We start from the raw sequence: 20,021 nt of genomic DNA, 5'->3' as shown, positions 1-20,021 counted from the left end.
AGGGGGAAGGGGAGAGAGGAGGGGGGGAGGGGGGAAGGGGAGGGGGGAAGGGGAGAGGGGGAGGGGGAGAGAGGAGGGGGAAGGGGAGAGAGGAGGGGGGAAGGGGAGAGGGGAGGGGGAAGGGGAGAGAGGAAGGGGAAGGGGAGAGAGGAGGGGGAAGGGGAGAGAGGAGGGGGGAAGGGGAGAGAGGAGGGGGGAAGGGGAAGGGGGGTGAGGGGGATGGAAGGGGGAGAGAGGAGGGGGAAGGGGAGAGAGGAGGGGGGAGGGGGAAGGGGAGGGGGGAAGGGGAGAGAGGAGGGGGAAGGGGAGAGAGGAGGGGAGGGGGGAAGGGGAGGGGGGAAGGGGAGAGAGGAGGGGAGAGGGGAGAGAGGAGGGGGAAGGGGAGAGAGGAGGGGGAAGGGGAGAGGGGAGGGGGGAAGGGGAGAGAGGAAGGGGAAGGGGAGAGAGGAGGGGGAAGGGGAGAGAGGAGGGGAGGGGGAAGGGGAAGGGGGGTGAGGGGGGTGAGGGGGATGGAAGGGGGAGAGGAGGAGGGGGAAGGGGAGAGAGGAGGGGGAAGGGGAGAGAGGAGGGGGGAAGGGGAGGGGGAAGGGGGAGAGAGGAGGGGGAAGGGGAGAGAGGAGGGGGAAGGGGAGGAGGGGGGGAAGGGGAGAGTGGGAAGAGGAGAGGGGAGAGGGGGAAGAGGAGAGGGGGAAGGGGAGAGGAGAGGGGGAATGGAAGGGGGAGTGGGGAGGGGGAGGAGGGGGGATGGAAGGGGACAGAGGGGAAAGGGGATGGGGAAGGGGACAGGTGGAAGAGGAGGGATGGGGAAGGGGAGAGGAGAGGAGGGGGAAGGGGAGAGGGATGGAGGGGGAGAGTGGGGATGGAAGGGGAGAGGGGGGGATGGAAGGGGGAGAGGAGAGAGGGAAGGGGACAGAGGTGGAAGGAGAGGGGTGGGGGGATGGGGAGAGGGGAATGGGGGAAGGGGGTGGGAAGAGGGGAAGGGGAGAGAGGGATATGGAAGGGGATGGGGAGAGAGCAGGGGTTAGGGCAAGGGAGGGTGATTGGGAAGGAGGGTTGGGTGGGGTGAAGGGATGGTGGGTAAGAGGGAGGGGAGGTGAAGGGTGGGTAAGAGGAGAGGGGATGGTGGGGGGTTGGAGCAAGGGAGGGTGTGGGTGAGGTGAAGGGAGGGTGGGTGAGGAGGGGAGGGAACGGGTTGGGGGTGTGTGAGGGGGAAGGGAGATTGAGGGTAGGATCGGAGTCGGTGCCCCAGTGCTGTGGGAGGGCGAAGGCGTGAGTCAAGACCCCTCTAATCCTTGCCTCCAACACAGCGAGGTTCATCGTTGTTACAGGAACCACTGGCACCTGGACAAGAGCTGCTGTGTGGGGCTGGGGGCTTCTTTCCCCTTGCCCCCCCCACTCTCTCACCTCTCACCTTTAATGCCAAGTCCGACAATCGGCCGGTGTGGAGCTGAAGGTGTCGGTGTGCCACAGTATGGGAGGTGTCTCCCGATCACTGAGGTCCGTCCTCACCTTGAGTTGGGTGGGTGCCAGGGATCTCCTGTCCTCACCTGGGATACCTGTCCTACAGGACAGGTTTAGAGGGACATGGGCCAAATGCAGGCAAGTGGGACAAGTGTAGATGAGACAAGCTGGTTGGTGTCGGCAAGTTGGGCTGAAGGGCCGGTTGCCACACACTGGATGACTCCATAACCTTGAGGTGGGTGGGGGTTGAGGCCAGAGATCCCATGGCAATGTTTTGAAGATGAACAAAGAGATTAACCAGGATATCACTGGCTTCAGTAATAGGCGCTGTTTGGATAGGCTGCGATTTTTTTTTCTTGTTCTAGGAAGTCCAGGCTTGGACCTTATCGAGGTGTACAAGTTCGTACAATGCTCAGTCTTTTTTCTCAGGGTCGAGGATACTAAAACTAGGGCTATGATGTGTCATAAGGAGAGGTTGAGTCGGCTAGGACTTTATTCCTTAGAGCACAGGAGGATCAGGGGGTATCTTATGGAGGTGTATCAAATCATGAGAGGAATAGATCAGGTAAATGCACAGAGGCAGGGGAATCGAGAACCAGAGGACATAGGTTTAAGGTGAGGGGGAAAGATTTAATAGGAACCTGAGGGGTAACTTTTTTACACAAAGGGTGGTAGATGTATGGAACGAGCTGCTGCAGGAAGTACTTGAGGCAGGTACTATCACAACGTTTAAGAAACATTTAGAGAGGTAGATGGATAGGTTTGGAGGCATATATGGGTCAAACGCAGGTAGGTGGGACTCGTGTAGATGGGACTTGTTGGTCGGTGTGGGCAAGTTGGGCTGAAGGGCCTGTATCCACACCATTTGACTGACTCGAGAGGGCATAGGCTTAAGGAGAAGAAGTGTATCAGTGCAACGAAAGAGCTGATTTACATTGCACTGAGCACAGTGAGGTTTGGAGTTCACCAATTGATTTTCTTCATTTTCAGTGAGCACATTCATGAAATAATTCTTGAACCAAGAGTTTTAAATCAAGAATTTTAAAGAAAGCTAGCTTCTTCAACGATTACAACTTCTCATATGATAGAGGTAAGAGCTGCTTTGTGTAAGATTGTTTGAACCCAAAAAAAAAATGTGAATTTGAAATGACACCAAACTTTGCAACATGTTAATTTAATGCTGCGGCATAAATATTTGAAAGGGAAAACTTTCTCTGCCAAGTGTCAGGAGGCTGGGGGGAGAACTCATTGGAAAGGCTTTCATAGACACTAATATATCTAAGGTGTCTGTCTGCTCTGCACATGTCGGCAATCGATCACTATAACCTATTTGGGCTTTTCCTTCCAGAAGTCAGAGGCTGAATCTATGTTGTCTGATGAACTCGAGCCCAAACCCGAGGTGAGTTTTAATTAATTAAAGATTTATTTGTCATATGTAGGGTGGCATATGTAGGGTCAACGCTACAATGAAATGTATTTGACAAGACAACGGGTCACTTCAGCAGTAATATTCCAAGGATAAATAAGATAAAAATGACTTATTCACAAAATGCTGGAGTAACTCAGCAGGTCAGGCAGCATCTCGGGAGAGAAGGAATGGGTGACGTTTCGGGTCGAGACCCTTCTTCAGACTAATGTCAGGGGGGCGGGACATAGGAAGGATATAGGTGGAGACAGGAAGATAGAGGGAGATCTGGGAAGGAGGAGGGGAATGGAGGGACAGAGGAACTATCTAAAGTTGGAGAAGTCGATGTTCATACCACTGGGCTGCAAACTGCCCAGGCGAAATATGAGGTGCTGTTCCTCCAATTTCCGGTGGGCCTCACTATGGCACTGGAGGAGGCCCATGACAGAAAGGTCAGACTGGGAATGAGAGGGGGAGTTGAAGTGCTCGGCCACCGGGAGATCAGTTTGGTTAATGCGGACCGAGTGCAGGTGTTCAGCGAAGCGATCGCCGAGCCTGCGCTTGGTTTCGCCGATGTAAATAAGTTGACATCTAGAGCAGCGGATGCAATAGATGAGGTTGGAGGAGGTGCAGGTGAACCTTTGTCTCACCTGGAAAGACTGTTTGGGTCCTTGGATGGAGTTGAGGGGGGAGGTAAAGGGACAGGTTTGCATCTCGTGCGGTTGCAGGGGAAAGTGCCCGGGGTTGGGGTGGTTTTGGTAGGAAGGGACGAGTGGTCCAGGGAGTTACGAAGGGAACGGTCTCTGCGGAACGCAGAGAGGGGAGGGGATGGGAAGATATGGCCGGTGGTGGGGTCCCGTTGTAGGTGACGGAAATGTTGGTGGATGATATGTTGGATCCGCTGGCTGGTGGTGGTGGAAGGTGGAAGGTAAGATAAAAATGACATTGGTAAGGTAAAAAGACAATATTAAAATAATCAACATATATGATGTGAAATGTGTTTATGAGTTCAGAAGCCTGATGGCCTGATGGTAGAAACTGTTCTGGTGTCTGGTGGTAGGCGTAGCCATACTCCTGTATCGTCTGCCTGACGGTAACAAGGAGAACAGCCTGCGTGCTGGGTGGCTGTGGTCCTTGATGATGCTGCGTGCCTTCCGCATGTTGTGACACCTTTTTAAATTTGTTCATTCGTGGTTGCGTTTGTTGCGCAGGGGATGCGCGGAGCAACTTTGTTTACAAAGAGAATGGGTTGTGTCTGGAATATGGTGCCGGGTGTGCTGATGGATGCTGATGAGGTTTATTGGATAAGCACATAATTATGCGTGGAATGGAGGGATATGGATCACGTGTAGGCAGAAGGGATTAGTTTAATTTGGTATCATGTTCAACATAGACATTGTGAGCCAAAGGGCCCACTTTTCTCCTTGGATTGCTGCATGAAAAGTCACGAGAATGACACTTGACATGCTTATCATTTGCATATTTGGGTCTTTTGTGTAATGGAGACCTTGTAAGTCCCCTGGGAGGATGCACAAGATCTTGGCGCTGTTGGAAGAGCAAGGGAGTTCTGGGGATTTCAGGGATCAGGAGATATAGTGATACTGTTGGGATTGGTACTGAGATGAAAGATCTGCCCAGGACAGGATGGCCCTGCAGAGAGTAGTGCGTTCGGCACCATGGGAACTACACTCGTCCCCCTGCAGGAGGTGCAGATCCAGAGCAAGCAAGATCATGAGGGACCCCTGCCACCCCAGTAACGGACTTCCAGATGCTACGGTCAGGCAAACGCCTCCGCTGTCACGCTGTGAAAACGGAGAGGATGAGACGGAGCTTCTTCCCACAGGTCATCAGGACTGTCAACTTTGATAACCCCAGAGACTAAATTTTTGTCGACACTTTTGGTGCTATGTTTAGTAACTTATTAACTTTATTTATTGTAACTGTAATTATTTTTGTGCACAACCCGCAGGCATTGCCACTTTCATTTCACTGCACATCGAGTATGTGTATGTGACAAATAAATTTGACTTGACTTGACTTGACTTGATCTTGGTGAATGGTGGAGCAGGTGTGAAGGACCATGTGGCTAATCCTGCTCCTGTTTCTTAAGTTCTGATGGGGAAAAGTCTTTTGTCCAAATCTGAAAACAATACCTGTTGAATATCTCGCCACAGGAACAAATGCTGGGTATAAATTGGCTTACACATTGAAGTTCCAGAAAGTGTATGAATCGAGAGTCAAGAGTGTTTTAATCTCATATGCACTGAAAACAGAACAACAAAATCTGTTAGCGATGCTGATTTAAATTATTATATCGTGCAAGACCAGAGACTTTCCTCTCCTTTTCATCAAATGGTCTTGCAGTCTTTCACTTAAAATCTCATTCAAATGCACAGACTGCTCTTTTTGCCTTCCATCACAGTGAAGGGGTGTCTGGAGGAGTCACTGTGATGGATGTTTGTGTTAAAATTGTGTGTCTTGTGTCTTTTACTCTGTACTGTTGTGGCTGCGTGGCAAATGATTTTCGTTCAATTCATTTTGAATGACAATAAAGGTAATTCAGATTCAGATTCAGAAATGATCTGGGATGTTTGGGATAATTCGTAATCCCACAATCTGTGTTTGAAATACAATTTTACTTTGTCTTAGAGTCACAGTCGTACAACGTGAAAAAAGACCCTTTGGCCTACCTTCCACGCCCACCAAGTTATCCTTCTAAGCTCGCGTTTGGGGCTTATCCCTCTCAACCTTTCCTACCCTTGCTTGCCAAACATTACTGTGTCTAATTTCTTTGTGGAATCCTTCCTCTGTACTGCTTCTTTTCGTGTCCATCATCCACGTTTTAAATGTAACATCACTGTCATCATCCATCCTGAAACGGGCACAAGCTTCCGGCGACAATCAGTGGGAGCCATCGCCTGTACAATAGATGATGGTGGTTGCAGAACCAGCTTAGGACACTTCCAGTTTCCAGCCTCGCCATGTGAACGCTTCTGCTACGGGGCTTCTGCACTGCTTTTACTGTATAATAATACATTTTATTTATATAGCGCTTTTCATATACTCAAAGACGCTTTACAGAGATTTTGAGAACATAGGGAAATTAATAAATAGATAAATAAGTAAATAAATAAATGAACAGAGAAAGGAGACAGTAGGTGAGGTGACCTTCAGTGGTTGAAGGCAGTACTGAACAGGTGAGACTTCAGCGATGTTTTGAATGTGGTGAGTGTGGGGGAGTGTATGACCCCTCGGGTTTTGCTACTGTAGAATTTGATATTAAATAATTCTGCACAAAGGTGCTATTTGGTCCATTGCGGTTGTCTTAATTTTAAACACTTTACCATGCAGGACTGCTACTGAAGTGTGACAATTTGAGCCTTGTAGCTGATGCCCCGATCTGTTTTGTTTACAGTTGCTGGTGCAGTTTGTCCAGAATACATTTATACCCCTGGGAGAAGGTCTTGAAGAACTAGAACAAGGTGCAGTACAATGTCTACTTCCAACTCGAGCCAGTAAGAGTGTGTTACCCAACCAGGTCGTGCCCTCTGGTAAGTAGAACAGAAGCGTGGGTTGGACAGGCTCTGTGCTGGGAGGTGTGTTTGTAACACAGAGCACTTCACTGGAATAAGCTGCTCTGTGTTCACATTGTCACTAATCTCAATTAGCATTGCCTCGCCACTTAATTCTCTGGATGTGGACACTGGCTTTGCGTGACATAAATAGAACAAGGCGACTATTACGTGCACTATTACGTGGGTACTGATTGAGAATGATCAGCCATGATCACATTGAATGGTGGTGCTGGCTCGAAGGGCCAAATGACCTACTCCTGCACCTATTGTCTACTGTATCCAGTTTTCCAGGTGTGAACTACACGACCGATTCGCCGAACACCAAGTTCAGTCCGCCTTGGCCTACGCGATCTCCCAGTTGACAAACATTTTAACTCCCCTTCTCAGTCCCATACCCATCTTTCTGTCCTGGGCCTCCTCCACTGTCAACCAGGTAATGCGTTGACCTTTTTAAATTGTGCGTTCAATTCCCACTCTATAGATAGTGAAGTAGACCTGGATAGATACACCAGTACTGTATTGAGAGAGAGAGAGTGTGTTGCTGTGTAACTGTGCAATCATTCAAATGAGATGTTAGTCTGCCCACTTGGATGGATATAAAATATCCCATGGCTCTATATTGACGCTGAGATTTACTCTGCGGCTTGCCTAATATATATCCTTCAAAAACGTCTTCAAAAATGTTGTTATGTGCGTGGGAGCTTGCTGTGTGCAAGTTTGCCGTATCTCCAATCTTGCAACCCACTAGGATGGCACATTGGCGCAGCGGTAGAGTTGCTGCCTTACAATGCCAGAGACACGGATTCGATCCTGTAGGAAGTTTGTACATTCTCCCTATAACCACATGGGGTTTCTCCGGGTGCTCCGGTTTCCTCCCACACTCCAACGATGCGCTGGTCTGTAGGCTAATTGGCTTTGATTAAACTGTAAATTGTCCCTAGTGTGTTGGATAGTGCTAGTGTCAGGGGTGATCGCTGGGTGGCATGGACTCGGTGGGCAGAAGGGCATGTCTCCACGCTGTCTCTGTAACGTCTTAAAATTTTACCTTAAAAAATACACTTCATTATCTATCAAATGGTTTGGGATATCTGAAAAGGATGTGGCAGGAGATCTTATCGAAATGTATAAGATTATTAAGGGGTTGGACACGTTAGAGGCAGGAAACATGTTACCAATGTTGGGGGAGTCCAGAACAAGGGGCCACAGTTTAAGAATAAGGGGTAGGCCATTTAGAACTGAGATGAGGAAAAACGTTTTCAATCTGTGGAATTCTCTGCCTCAGAAGGCAGTGGAGGCCAATTCTCTGAATGCATTCAAGAGAGAGCTAGATGGAGCTCTTAAGGATAGCGGAGTCAGGGGGTATGGGGAGAAGGCAGGAACGGGGTACTGATTGAGAATGATCAGCCATGATCACATTGAATGGCGGTGCTGGCTCGAAGGGCCGAATGGCCTGCACCTGTTATCTATTGTCTATGTCAACAAAGTTCTTTCTCGTGTTTCAGAGGACCCCTCGGTTTCTGCTCTCGCTGTGCCGCCACAAGTCGAGGTGCCTGACGCCAGCAAGAGGCCAGCTTCTGGTGAGAACGCGGATGGAAGCGCACCGTGGTACCTCCGCGTTCAGGAGCTGGCGCACGACAGCCTCGTAGCAGCGACCAGGGCACAGCTGGCCAAGGATTCAAAAGGTGCCAATGGTGTTGATGATTTGTGGGCCGAAGGCTCCTGTGCCGCATGATTTCCTGCACCCCAACCTCCTTCTATCCGACCCATTTATTCACCCAGAATTAAACCTTGCAATGAGCAATGTGGAATTAACTTCAACCTTGCTGTTCTAATCACACTGCTTCCAATGCAACTGTTCCATTTAATTGCTCTCCAATGTGAAAACATAAAATGCGAATAGTGATGGCCCTGGATAGAATGAATGTGGAGAGGATGTTTCCACTAGTGGGAGAGTCTAGGACCAGAGGCCACAGCCTCAGAATAAAAGGGGATGTACCTTTAGAAAGGAGATGAGAAGGGAGTCCTGACCCAAAACATCATCTATCCATGTTCTCCCAGAGATGCTACCCGACCTACTAAGTTTTTTTTTGTAAACCAGCATCTGCAGTTCCTTGTTTCTACAGAATCAAATTCCTATCCTGCTGTTCGATGCTTCGAGAGACCCCAAAGCCTTAGTACTGAGAAGGAAGTACAGACCTTGTTTGACTTTGGGACAGCCTTCAACCTAAACATGGCGCAGCGGTAGAGTTGCTGCCTTACAGCGCCAGAGACCCGGGTTCGATCCTGACTATGGGTGCGATCTGTACAGAGTTTATACGTTCTCCCTGTCACCATGTGAGTTTTTTCCGGGTGCTCCGGTTTCCTCCCACACCATAAAGACGTACAGGTTTGTAAGTTAATTGGCTTCGGTAAAATTGCAAATTGTCCCTAGTGTGTGGGATAGTGCTAGAGCACGGGGTGATTGCTGGTTGGCACAGACTCAGTGGGCCGAAGGGCCTGTTTCCGCCCTGTGTCTCAACAATTTAAACCTAGTCCGAAACGAGCTGGACAGTCTTGTAATATTTGGTTTCGTTTAGAGATGCGAACATGTTCCTGTCATGGTGATCATGGCCGGAGGAAGCTTCCCTCTACACCTCCTCCCAGGCCGATCGCAGATATCCGAGGCCCTTTTTTGCAATGTGCAATGCTCCTTCCCCAGGAGATCCTGATGAAACCTGCAGTGCGTCCAGCTGTACGGAAGGCGAGCCACCCGAGGTGCCGCGCAACAATGCTCAGGGCGAGAGAACTCTCAAGTGCTCGTACGAAGGCTGCAGCAGGACCTTCCTCTGGCACGCCCATCTGAAATATCACCTGAAGACGCACAAGTGAGTTTGCATGTGCTTTTGCGATTAAGACTGGGCAAAATTCACTGATTTGCATGGAATCTTTTTCTTTTTTTGTAGCACATGGTTTTTCTTTTCAGGACCTCAGTGGAAGACCTAAACCTTTTCTATGTACACGTCTGGGGAGCTGTTCCACTACCCTATGTGTTCTTGGTTCTTGGTCCTCCAAAATATTCCAAATGGAATTTAAACTGGAGGTGCTTCCCCCTGTTTGAGCTGCATCTTACTTTAAGTTTGGTTTAGAGATACAGCGCAGAAACAGGCCCTTCAGCCCACCAAATCCGCGCCGACCAGCGATCCCCGTACACTAACACTATCCTTCGTACTAGGGACAATTTACAATCTTTACTGAAGCCAATCAACCTGTACGTCTTTGGAGTGTGGGAGGAAACTGGTGCACCTGGGGAAAACCCACGTGGTCACGGGGAGAACGTACAAACTTTGTAAAGGCAGCACCCGTAGTCAGGATCTAACCCGGGTTTCTGACGCTGTAGCGCAGCAACTCTACCGTTCAACTCTCCCCCTGAAGAAGGGTCTCGACCCGTAACGTCACCCATTCCTTCTCTCCAGAGATGCTGCCTGACCCGCTGAGTTACTCCAGCATTTTGTGTCCACCTTCAATTTAAACCAGCATCTGCAGGGTTTTTTTTCCCTAACTCTACCATTGTGCCACCGTACTGCCTCAATCTTTTCCCATTCTCATTGTTAGAGTTTAAAACCCCAATTCGAACATCTTAAGTTTTAGCTTTGGACTAGGCAAACTCGTTGCCCATTCCTGGCGGCGTGGGATTAGTTCCCTTCATTGCATGAACTCCCATCTCCCTGCAGGAATGACCGTTCATTCACCTGTCCGAAGGAGGGGTGTGGGAAGAGTTTCTACGTACTCCAGAGATTAAAAGTACACATGAGGACTCATAACGGAGAGAAACCCTACACCTGTCCTGAGGATGACTGTGGGAAGAAGTTTACAACAGCCGGCAACTTGAAGAACCACATGCGAATTCACACAGGTATCAGCTGCAGTCAGTGCGCGCATTACTTTATAAGGTTGTGGCAGGGCTGTGTGGGTGGCCAGGTGCTGAGGTTTGGTTTAGTTTAGAGGTACAGCGTGGAAACAGGCCCTTGATCCCACCGGGTCCCCGCACATTAACACTATCCTACACCCACTAGGGACAATTTTTACATGTACCAATCCAATTAACCTATAAACCTGTACGTCTTTGGAGTGTGGGAGGAAACCGAAGATATTGGAGAAAACACACGTAGGTCACAGGGAGAACGTACAAACTCCGTACAGACAAGCACCAGTAGTCGGGATTGTACCCGGGTCTCTGGCGTTGCAAGTGCTGTAAGGCAGCAACTCTACCGCTGTGCCACGGTGGTGGCATCTGCTTGAGAGCAATGTGTTCTGCCCACACGAGCTCACTTGCTCTGTGAATGAAGGAGCTTCTGAACCCATTACTCCTTTATACGATGCTATGTTAATGTAAAGAGAGTCATAGAGTCACAGAGCATGGAAACAGGTCAGGGGGATAACGTACAAACTCCGTACGGACAGCACCCTTAGTCAGGATCGAACCCGGGTCTCCGGCGCTGTAAAGCAGCAACTCTACCGCTGCGCCTTTTTCAAGTCATTTTCTTAAATTGTCATGCTGAGACTTGGACCTTTTGAACATTAGCCAAAACCAACTCTCTAGCAAGCTCCTGCAGTGAGACTGACTATGAGGATCCATCCAGTTGGTAAGCGAATGACTACTCCCATCCTACTACTGTGTAGAGTATTTCTGAAAACAAAAGTATGATCACTGAACACTTAAGGAACAATGGTAAAGATGTAGCAGTCGATTGTGTCTCTTCTTCAATCTAAAATGGAATAATAGATTTTCCTCTTTCGCCAACACCTGTAGAAACTTGTGGCAGATATTTTTACCCTACGTTAATTTGATGACACGTTTTCCTTCTTGCCAGGGGAGAAACCGTTTGTCTGCGAAGCAAGTAGCTGTGGCCGATGTTTTACAGAGTATTCCAGTCTACGCAAACACATGATCGTGCACTCGGGTATGGACCTCGCTGTAATTCTGGCAGGGGAAGGGGAAGGGAAATCCATTGTATCCATGGTGGCATTTATGAAGGATACTGTAAGGAAAGACATTTATTGCTGGATCATTTCCAACTCTCAGAGACCACTTAATCTGAAGGATTGTGGAGTTTTCGGGCAGCTACAGTTCCTCCTGTACAAACTCCCAATCAGGCTAGCGACACAAAGTGCTGGAGTAACTCAGCAGCAACTCAAGAGAAAATGGATGGGTGACGTTTCGAGCTCGGGACCCTTCTGCAGACTCTGAAGTCAGGGTCTGAAGAGGGGTCCCGACCCGAAACGTCACCCATCCATGTTCTCCAGAGACGCTGCCAAGTTAATTCAGTACTTTGTGTCTCTCTTTTTGTAAACCAGCATTTGTGGTCCTTGGTTTCTCCCACTCGGGTCACCCTGCCCCAAACGTGCCTCTTCACTGATTCCATCCTCTCTCGGCCAAGGACCACTGTCTCAGATTGAAGCAGACAGAAGGCTTCCTACTCGCTTCCACTCCGTAAAGCTATTGGTCGTGATCAACCCCCTCAGTCTGCCTGATGCTGGAATATTCCCTCCTGCCTTTGGTGCCTTCAGGCTCAACTGGATTTGAAATGCTAACACTGTGTTTGGGTAGTCTCCCCTTAACCTGTTCACTGCCAAAAAAAATGTCACTATTGGCCATGAGGCGAATATACTCGTGGGTGGCACTGAACAGGTTGAGCATTCAGCTCAACTCCACCTGAACTGTATTAATGAGCCCATATTCTCGCCAATCTCTGAACAGATGTAATACGGTGCTTCACTCACTGCAGAACACACTGTCAACACTTGTCAACACTGTATGTTGAAAGACTGGAGCGACTAGGCTTGTATACACTGGAATTTAGAAGGATGAGAGGAGATCTTATCGAAACGTATAAGGACACGTTAGAGGCAGGAAACATGTTCCCAATGTTGGGGGAGTCCAGAACAAGGGGCCACAGTTTAAGAATAAGGGGTAGGCCATTTAGAACTGAGATGAGGAAAAACTTTTTCAGTCAGAGTTGTGAATCTGTGGAATTCTCTGCCTCAGAAGGCAGTGGAGGCCAATTCTCTGAATGCATTCAAGAGAGCGCTAGATAGAGCTCTTAAGGATAGCGGAGTCAGGGGGTATGGGGAGAAGGCAGGAACGGGGTACTGATTGAGAATGATCAGCCATGATCACATTGAATGGCGGTGCTGGCTCGAAGGGCCGAATGGCCTCCTCCTGCACCTATTGTCTATTGTCTGTCACGACAAATCAAAATGCACTGCAGGTTTGCGAAGGAGTCATTAAAACCCCTTTTAAATGATTTATTGTTCATTTGGATTAAAGGTGAGAAGCCTTACCAGTGTAGCATCTGCTGGACGACGTTCTCCCAGAGTGGCAGCAGAAATGTCCACATGCGGAAATACCACAATGTCCCGTCGCCCTTCAGTGAACAAGAGGAGGCCGCAGGTGTGTGACGTGAGGGTGCGAGTGGAGGGTTACATGGGAGGGGGAAACCTTTCCACATATCAGACCAACTATCTCCGATCATCCAGCCTTGGAATATTGGGTGGGAATGGAAATAGAATTTCCCTTTGCTGGGAGTGTGTTTTATACCTCAATTTTAACAACTCCTCCATTGCTCGTTTTTCCTTAATTTCGTCTTAATTTGGAACCAAGCAATTTTTGGTCCAATTTTTGATCAATTCATCTTAAATCACACTGTTCTGGGAATGAAGTTTCCTGAATGTAAACTAATTTCCTTTCACTTACTACATGAGAGCTAATAGAGATGAGTGGGGATCCCGTAGGTCTAGGAAGCAGGAGGACTCTCTATGGAGGTGGCTGATCATAATATTATGAAGGGTCGTACGATGCTACCAGTGTGTTTACCTGTGATAACATTTACCTTATTGCCACAGGTAATCGCATTTGAACCATTCCTTCTGTGTTTCTGTTTCATTCCCAAATTCCCGGGTAATGTAAAGCTTCAAAGGATGGGGGAGTTTCTCTGTCCAGTGGCTAAGAGTGGCCATTGTTCATTCCAAGTGTCGGGAAGTATCGCAGCCAGTCTCAATTCTCTGCTCCATTTCTCAACAAGTTCAAATTCCCTCCATGTCAGCTGAGGCCAGTATCAAATCACTTGCAGGAAGGAACTGCAGATGCTGGTTTAAACCAAAGATAGACACAAAAAAGCCGGAGTAACTCAACGGGTCAGACAGCATCCCTGGAGAAAAGGAATATGTGACCTTTCGGGTTGAGAACCGTCATCAGACCAGAAACGTCACCCAATTCCTTTTCTCTGGAGATGCTGTCAGACTCGCTGAGTTACTCCACCTTTTTGTGTCTATCGCCAGTATCGTCACCCCACCTTTTGCTTTGATTCAGATGTGCTAATGACACGTATCTCGATGAAAATTGTGCGAGTTGTGGCTGTGGCGAAGGAGATGAATGTTCTGGATGTTGGGTGGGATGCCATTCAAGTGGGCTGCTTTGTGTTGGATGCTGACGAACTGCTCGTGTTGGAGCTGTACGTGTTCCTGCTGTGAGTGTCGTAGAGGGTGGAAAGGACTTGGTGCCAGGGTGAGCATTACTTACTGAAGAGTGTCCACTTTCTGAATTGTAGCATGGAAACAAGTCCCCTGGCCCGCTTTCTCTCTGCTGGCTGTTAAGGACGTTGATCCCAATTCCATTTGTGTGATCCCTGCCCACAGCCGTCTTTGCCATAGGATTCCAAATGCTCCTCAAAACACTTTAAAATGTTGCTAAAGTCTTTTCATCCACCGCCCCATCAGACATTGCATTCAGAGTGGAAAACAATCTTCATCAAATTCCCTTTTAAATATCCTGCCCCTCGTTTTAAACTTGTTCAGTCTCATTACAGGTACCTCTGCACAGCCGATTTCTCACCCTTAGCATAACTTTATATGCAGATCCTCCCCAGGTTCCTTTCCTGAGAACTGCTCGTAAACATTGAGGAAAACAAACCCAACCTGTCCTTATAACTGAAACATTCTGTCCCAGGCAGCACCCTGGCAAATCACCTCTGCACCCTTTCCCGTTCTATCAAATCTTCTCTATAAGGTGGTGAGCAGAACTGTATGCAGTATTCCAGTTAATATATTCCTTTATTCGTCCCACACTGGGGAAATTTACAGTGTGACAGCAGCAAAGTGGATAGCAAGAGATCATTCATTATAAATAAAAATAAAGACAAGGATAAATTGTATTCCTTAGCTGTTACTGTTGACTGGTCTGCTGGGAGCAGTGCTGGTTGTGCAGTCTCACAGCAGCAGGAAGGAAGGACCTCCTATATCTCTCCTTCACGCACTTGGGGTGAAGGAGTTTGTCACTGAAGGAGCTACTCAGTGCACTGACAGTGTCCTGCATGGGGTGGGAGTCGTTGTCCAGCAGCGATGTTAACTTTGCCATCATCCTCCTCTCTCCCACCGCCTGCACTGAGTCGAGGTGACAACCCAGGACAGAGCCGGCCTTCCTGACCAGCTTGTCGAGTCCCTTCCCCTCCGCCGCTGAGATGCTGCTGCTCCAGCAGACCACTCCGTAGAAAATGGCCGATGCAACCACCGTGTTGTAGAAGGTCCTTAGGAATGCCCCCTGCACTCCAAAGGACCTGAGTCTCCTTAGCAGATAAAGTCTGTTCTGGCCCTTTCTGTATAGCGCATCGGTGTTGGTACATCAGTTGTGGTATAACTTGTGTTTTATATATTTGTACTGTGACTTCCCCACTCTGTTCTGGCAAATGAATCCAAGTATCCTCGGCCTCCTTCAGCACGATATCTAGCTGTACTGCCATCAGGGGTTCTTGAATGTGTTCACCAGCGCCCTATTCCTCAGTGCCTTCTAGGATTTGCCATTCATTACCTTTATTAGTCTTCCCAGAATAAATAATCTCACACTAAGCATTAAATTCCAACTGCCACTTCTTTGCTTGTCTTCTATATCATTCTCTGATGAAAGACTACCCTCCACACTACCTGCAATGCCACCAATTTTGCTATCTGTGAGTTTACTAATCACCTACAGTCATATCCAAATTATTGATGCACATAACAGACAGCATAGGACCTAGCACCAATCCCTGAAGTTTACATTGGCCATTCGAAAAAAACAATCCTCGACCATTAACCTCTGTCTCCTCCCACTAAGGCAAGTGTTGATATAATGTGCCAAATTGTCCTAATTCCCTTGAGCTCTTATCTTTTGGCCTAGTCTCATATGTGGGACCTTGTCAAAGGCAGTACTGAATCAATGTAGACTATGTCAATCGCTGTTAGTCACCTGCTCAAATTTCAATTCAATTAATTGGACAGAGCCTCCCTTAACATCATACATGCTGACTGATGCGCATATCCCGAGCATTCTCTGCTATGCCAAGTGAAGATTAATCCTGCTCCAGATTACCCTGCCCCCAATAATTTAACCATCACATCTGGTGAATCTGTGGAATTCTTTGCCGTCGGTGGATATTTTTAAGGCAGAGATAGATAGATTTTTAATTAGTACAGGTGTGGGGAGAAGGCAGGAGAATGGGGTTAGGCGGGAGAGATAGATTGAATGGCAAAGACTTGATGGGCTGAATGGCCTAATTCTACTCCAATCACTTATGACGTTGTTTAGGTAGCCTGCGTGCAATTACTGGTCGTATTGCAACCACCCTCCTTGGGGAAAAAAAGGCACCATGTTCATTGTCCTCCAATCATCTGGCATCTCTTGAGGCCTAAAGATTTGAAAATTATTGGCCCAGTAATATCTTTGCAAGTCATTGCCCCATTTTTGATTTATGAACATTGGAGGCAGATCTCTCTACTGATTGCAGTAATTATTCGGCAGGTAATCTTCAATATATTTTGCCAGAGGGGTTTGGCAATAGTAATGTTGGAGAACATTTCTAGAGTTCCTAGAGGAAGACGTATACTGCCTCTCAGACACTAGTTTTCCCTGCATGGTCCAGGTTTTTCCCAGTCCTGCTCTTTTTGTTCAGAGTTTACACATAAATTGAATCTGAAACAAAATTTTGTCCAATTGCTAAAGTATTGAAAGCCACTGAGATACCTAATTAGTGCAATTCAGTAAGTCACTGAGACTGAATCGTTTGCTGGGATCAGGATTGCAAAATCCCTGACCAAATTAATAGGCATGGTGCTTCTTTAGATTTTAGATTTAGATTTAGAGGTACAGCGCGGAAACAGGTCCTTCGGATCACCGAGTCCGCGCCGCCCAGCGATCCCCACATATTAACACTATCCTACACACACTAGGGACAATTTTTACATTTACCCAGTCAATTAACCTACATACCTTTACGTCTTTGGAGTGTGGGAGGAAACCGAAGATCTCGGAGAAAACCCACGCAGGTCACGGGGAGAACGTACAAACTCCGTACAGACGGCGCCCGTAGTCAGGATCGAACCTGAGTCTCCGGCGCTGCATTCGCTGTAAGGCAGCAACTCTACCGCTGCGCCACCGTGCCGCCCCAGTTCCACTCTCCTGCTCGTCCCTTTATTCATCTGAAGACTCTTTCCATTTAGATAATCGCCCAGCTCCCCATTGAATACTACAATTGAATCTAGCTCCATGACCACCCTTGACATTGCATCCAGGTGCCACCCAACCATCCTGTTACATAGGTTTTTCACGTGTTACTTTGGATTCTATTGTCAGTTTTTATTCTCTGTTCCCTGCTCCTTGACCCTTCTGTCAAGAGCCTCCGACTCTGTCTATCTACTCTGTGCGTGTAATTTTCAACACTGTCGAATTTTTCCATAACACTCTCTATTCATAGAACATAGAGCCTTTAATTGATCTATCTGAGAAGTATGGCAATAAAACACTCATGACTCTTGAGAGCACACAACAGTGCAGACAGGAACAAGCTCCTGGGCTCACAATGACCATGCCAACCATAATGCCAATCTCCAATGATCTAATATGGATCATATTGCCAAGTATAGTTGACAGTGCGAATCACTCATGCAGCCAATGCTCGCTCAGTAGATACGTCACAAATTTCACAAAATACACGCTGAGATTAAACACACCAAGTTTAAAGAAAACGGTTAAAAGCCCGCCTCGACTAAAATAACGCACCTCGAGTAAAAAGCCCACCTCGACTCAAAAACACAAGAGGAAAAAAAATCATAGTGAGCGAAAATGCACCAAGTTTAAAAAAAAACACAGGAGTTAAAACCCACCTTCACGAAAAACCCAACTCGAGTAAAAAGCACCTAGATTTTAGATTTAGATTTAGAGGTACAGCGCGGAAACAGGTCCTTCGGATCACCGAGTCCGCGCCGCCCAGCGATCCCCACACATTAACACTATCCTACACACACTAGGGACAATTTTTACATTTACCCAGTCAATTAACCTACATACCTGTACGTCTTTGGAGTGTGGGAGGAAACCAAAGATCTCGGAGGAAACCCACGCAGGTCACGGGGAGAACGTACAAACTCCATACAGACAGCGCCCTTAGTCAGGATCGAACCTGAATCTCCGGCGCTGCATTCGCTGTAAGGCAGCAACTCTATCGCTGCGCCACCGTGCCGCCCTTCTTTGAGAAGATGAGAGTCATTGTTTTTAGACCCTGCTATAAGGGGAGGGGAGGGGGGGGGGGGAGAAATTCCCTGGGCCGAGATGGGCAAAGGCACGAGGTGTTTGACAGCAATAACTGTTGGCGCCTCTCCCAAGTCATACACCATCCTGAGCTCTCTGAATTGCCATTGATTCAGTGCCAGCAATACCTCCTGAGAGATTGAAGCTCAAAGCAATATTCAGGGAGAAAATCTTTGTACACAACATTAATATTACTATTTTCATCATTGTACCTTCTAAAGCCAGTGCCCTGCCTGATGATGGTGTGGAAGGCGTGCCAGAGGTACTGGCAGAACGTTCAGTCACAACAGCTTCTGTGCTGTCACCGTCTACCCTGGAAGCCCAGCCTTTGATGATGCCACACAATATACTTGGAGCAGAGGAGGGTACGTGTAAATGATGTGCATGCAAGTAGTTCTTTTTGTTGCTGGTTTTGCCTCTTAACCCCGGGATCCCCTGAATTTGTAGGTTTAGTTTAGTTTAGAGATACAGCGCGGAAACAGACCCTTCGGCTCACCGAGTCTGCACCGACCAGCGATCCCCGCACATCAACACTATCCTACACACGCACTAGGGACAATTTACACATACACCAAGCCAATTAACCTACAAACCTGTACGTCTTTGGGGTGTGGGAGGAAACCGAAGATCTCGGAGAAAACCCACGTGGTCACGGGGAGAACGTACAAACTGTACAGACAGCACCCGTAGTCAGAATTGAACCCGCGTCCCCATGCTCTAAACGCTGTAAGGCAGCAACTCTACTGCTGCACCACCATGGCCGCCCTTGTGTTGACCTTATGATTGTTCGGTCCATTCTGTTCAACAAGCAGTTGATGCTTGGCTTTATGCCTATCCTTATGTTTGCTTGAAGCTGCATTTGTAATGTGTCCCTTTTGAGAGGTAATGAATATATTCAAATATTTTCTCTTCTTTCTGTTAGATGTGTTATCCGAGAGTTCACTGTTAGCGTCTGGCACCGCGACAACAGCATCTGTGGTGGTTCTGCCCCAGCCTCACCATCTTGTTACCATTGCCTCTGCGGGACATTCTTATGAGGAAGTAGTCACCATGTTACTAAGTGAATGGCTGTAAATCCTCTTGTTGGACCGTGTGCCCTGTATTGTGATTGAAGGACAACACAGAATGGAGAGCAAGATTACTGCTGCTCTGACCCAGGATTGATTGCCTCTCCCACCACTTTATTAAAAGTCCGCTCTGTAGTTACGCAAGAAATCGACATCCAAAAGCACCGACGCTGGGTAATTTCTCATTCTAGCACGTTTACCCATGTGTGCAAGATCCCAATGATATCCTGCATGAGGAAATTAATCAAAGTTTGACTACTTCATGGAACCGCAGAGAGAAGGAGTAGACCCATTTAACTTGCAACCCTGCAGTGAATTTCGTCAAGTACTGGCATTGTGAAAGGCCTAACGGATCTTGCAGATCAGTAGATGTGGATGCTGGCAGAATTCTCCATGCCTTCTAGCTTCCATTAACTGCCCTGTGTTGCCCCCCCAAAAGTCTTATTCCGCTGGGAGGTTTAATTCCCCTGGCAAGGCGACACTGCTGATTATCAGAATCGCCTGTGGACTTTAGCTTCTGAATAACTCAGCAGGTTCAGTGACTGATTTCGCCGAAGTGTTTGTGTTTAGATTACTAAAAAGTCTTCCAAATATCTCTTCATGCGCCCTTCTCGAATCGGGTATGAATGCTGCGTGAATTTTGCTATACTTTACATTAAATAAAATATGTTTCTAGCACCATCATGTGAATTGCATTCAGAACTTCTGGAGAGACTGATTTGCACCAGAGTGAAAGTGCAGCAAGCAGTCCTAAAACCTTTTCACAACACAGATTACCACTTGTAACAGCATGAGAATCAGCCTTATTCTGTATAGTTGAGAAATATAATTTAATAGGAGGGAAAAAACCAAAGCATTAGTAATAAATAAACACATGCCATTCTTTAAAAAAAATTAAAATCATCCTCTCAAGTTAC

The 20,021-nt window shown here is 47.6% G+C and overlaps 1 protein-coding gene across 3 annotated transcripts; it reads left to right on the top strand.

Moving 5' to 3' along the window:
• Window positions 1-1,383: 1,383 nt before the first annotated feature.
• On the top strand, window positions 1,384-19,777 carry LOC144597466 (zinc finger protein 410-like). 3 transcript variants are annotated; one of them, XM_078406895.1, is made up of 10 exons: window positions 1,385-2,551; window positions 2,813-2,860; window positions 6,282-6,417; window positions 7,944-8,123; window positions 9,140-9,305; window positions 10,152-10,333; window positions 11,292-11,381; window positions 12,749-12,871; window positions 18,259-18,402; window positions 18,960-19,777. In XM_078406895.1, exons 1-10 carry the CDS (start codon window positions 2,543-2,545, stop codon window positions 19,109-19,111), a joined length of 1,230 nt encoding a protein of 409 aa, XP_078263021.1. In that variant the 5' UTR covers window positions 1,385-2,542; the 3' UTR covers window positions 19,112-19,777. The 3 variants fall into 3 exon arrangements, with proteins under 3 accessions (XP_078263022.1, XP_078263021.1, XP_078263020.1); XM_078406894.1 differs by having other exon boundaries at window positions 1,386-2,551; window positions 2,810-2,860; XM_078406896.1 differs by lacking the exon at window positions 12,749-12,871 and having other exon boundaries at window positions 1,384-2,551; window positions 2,810-2,860.
• Window positions 19,778-20,021: the final 244 nt, after the last annotated feature.

This window comes from Rhinoraja longicauda, chromosome 10 (genome assembly GCF_053455715.1).
Source record: "Rhinoraja longicauda isolate Sanriku21f chromosome 10, sRhiLon1.1, whole genome shotgun sequence".
NCBI classification, from domain to species: Eukaryota; Metazoa; Chordata; class Chondrichthyes; order Rajiformes; family Arhynchobatidae; genus Rhinoraja; species Rhinoraja longicauda.
This window is presented reverse-complemented; position numbering and strand designations above follow the sequence as displayed.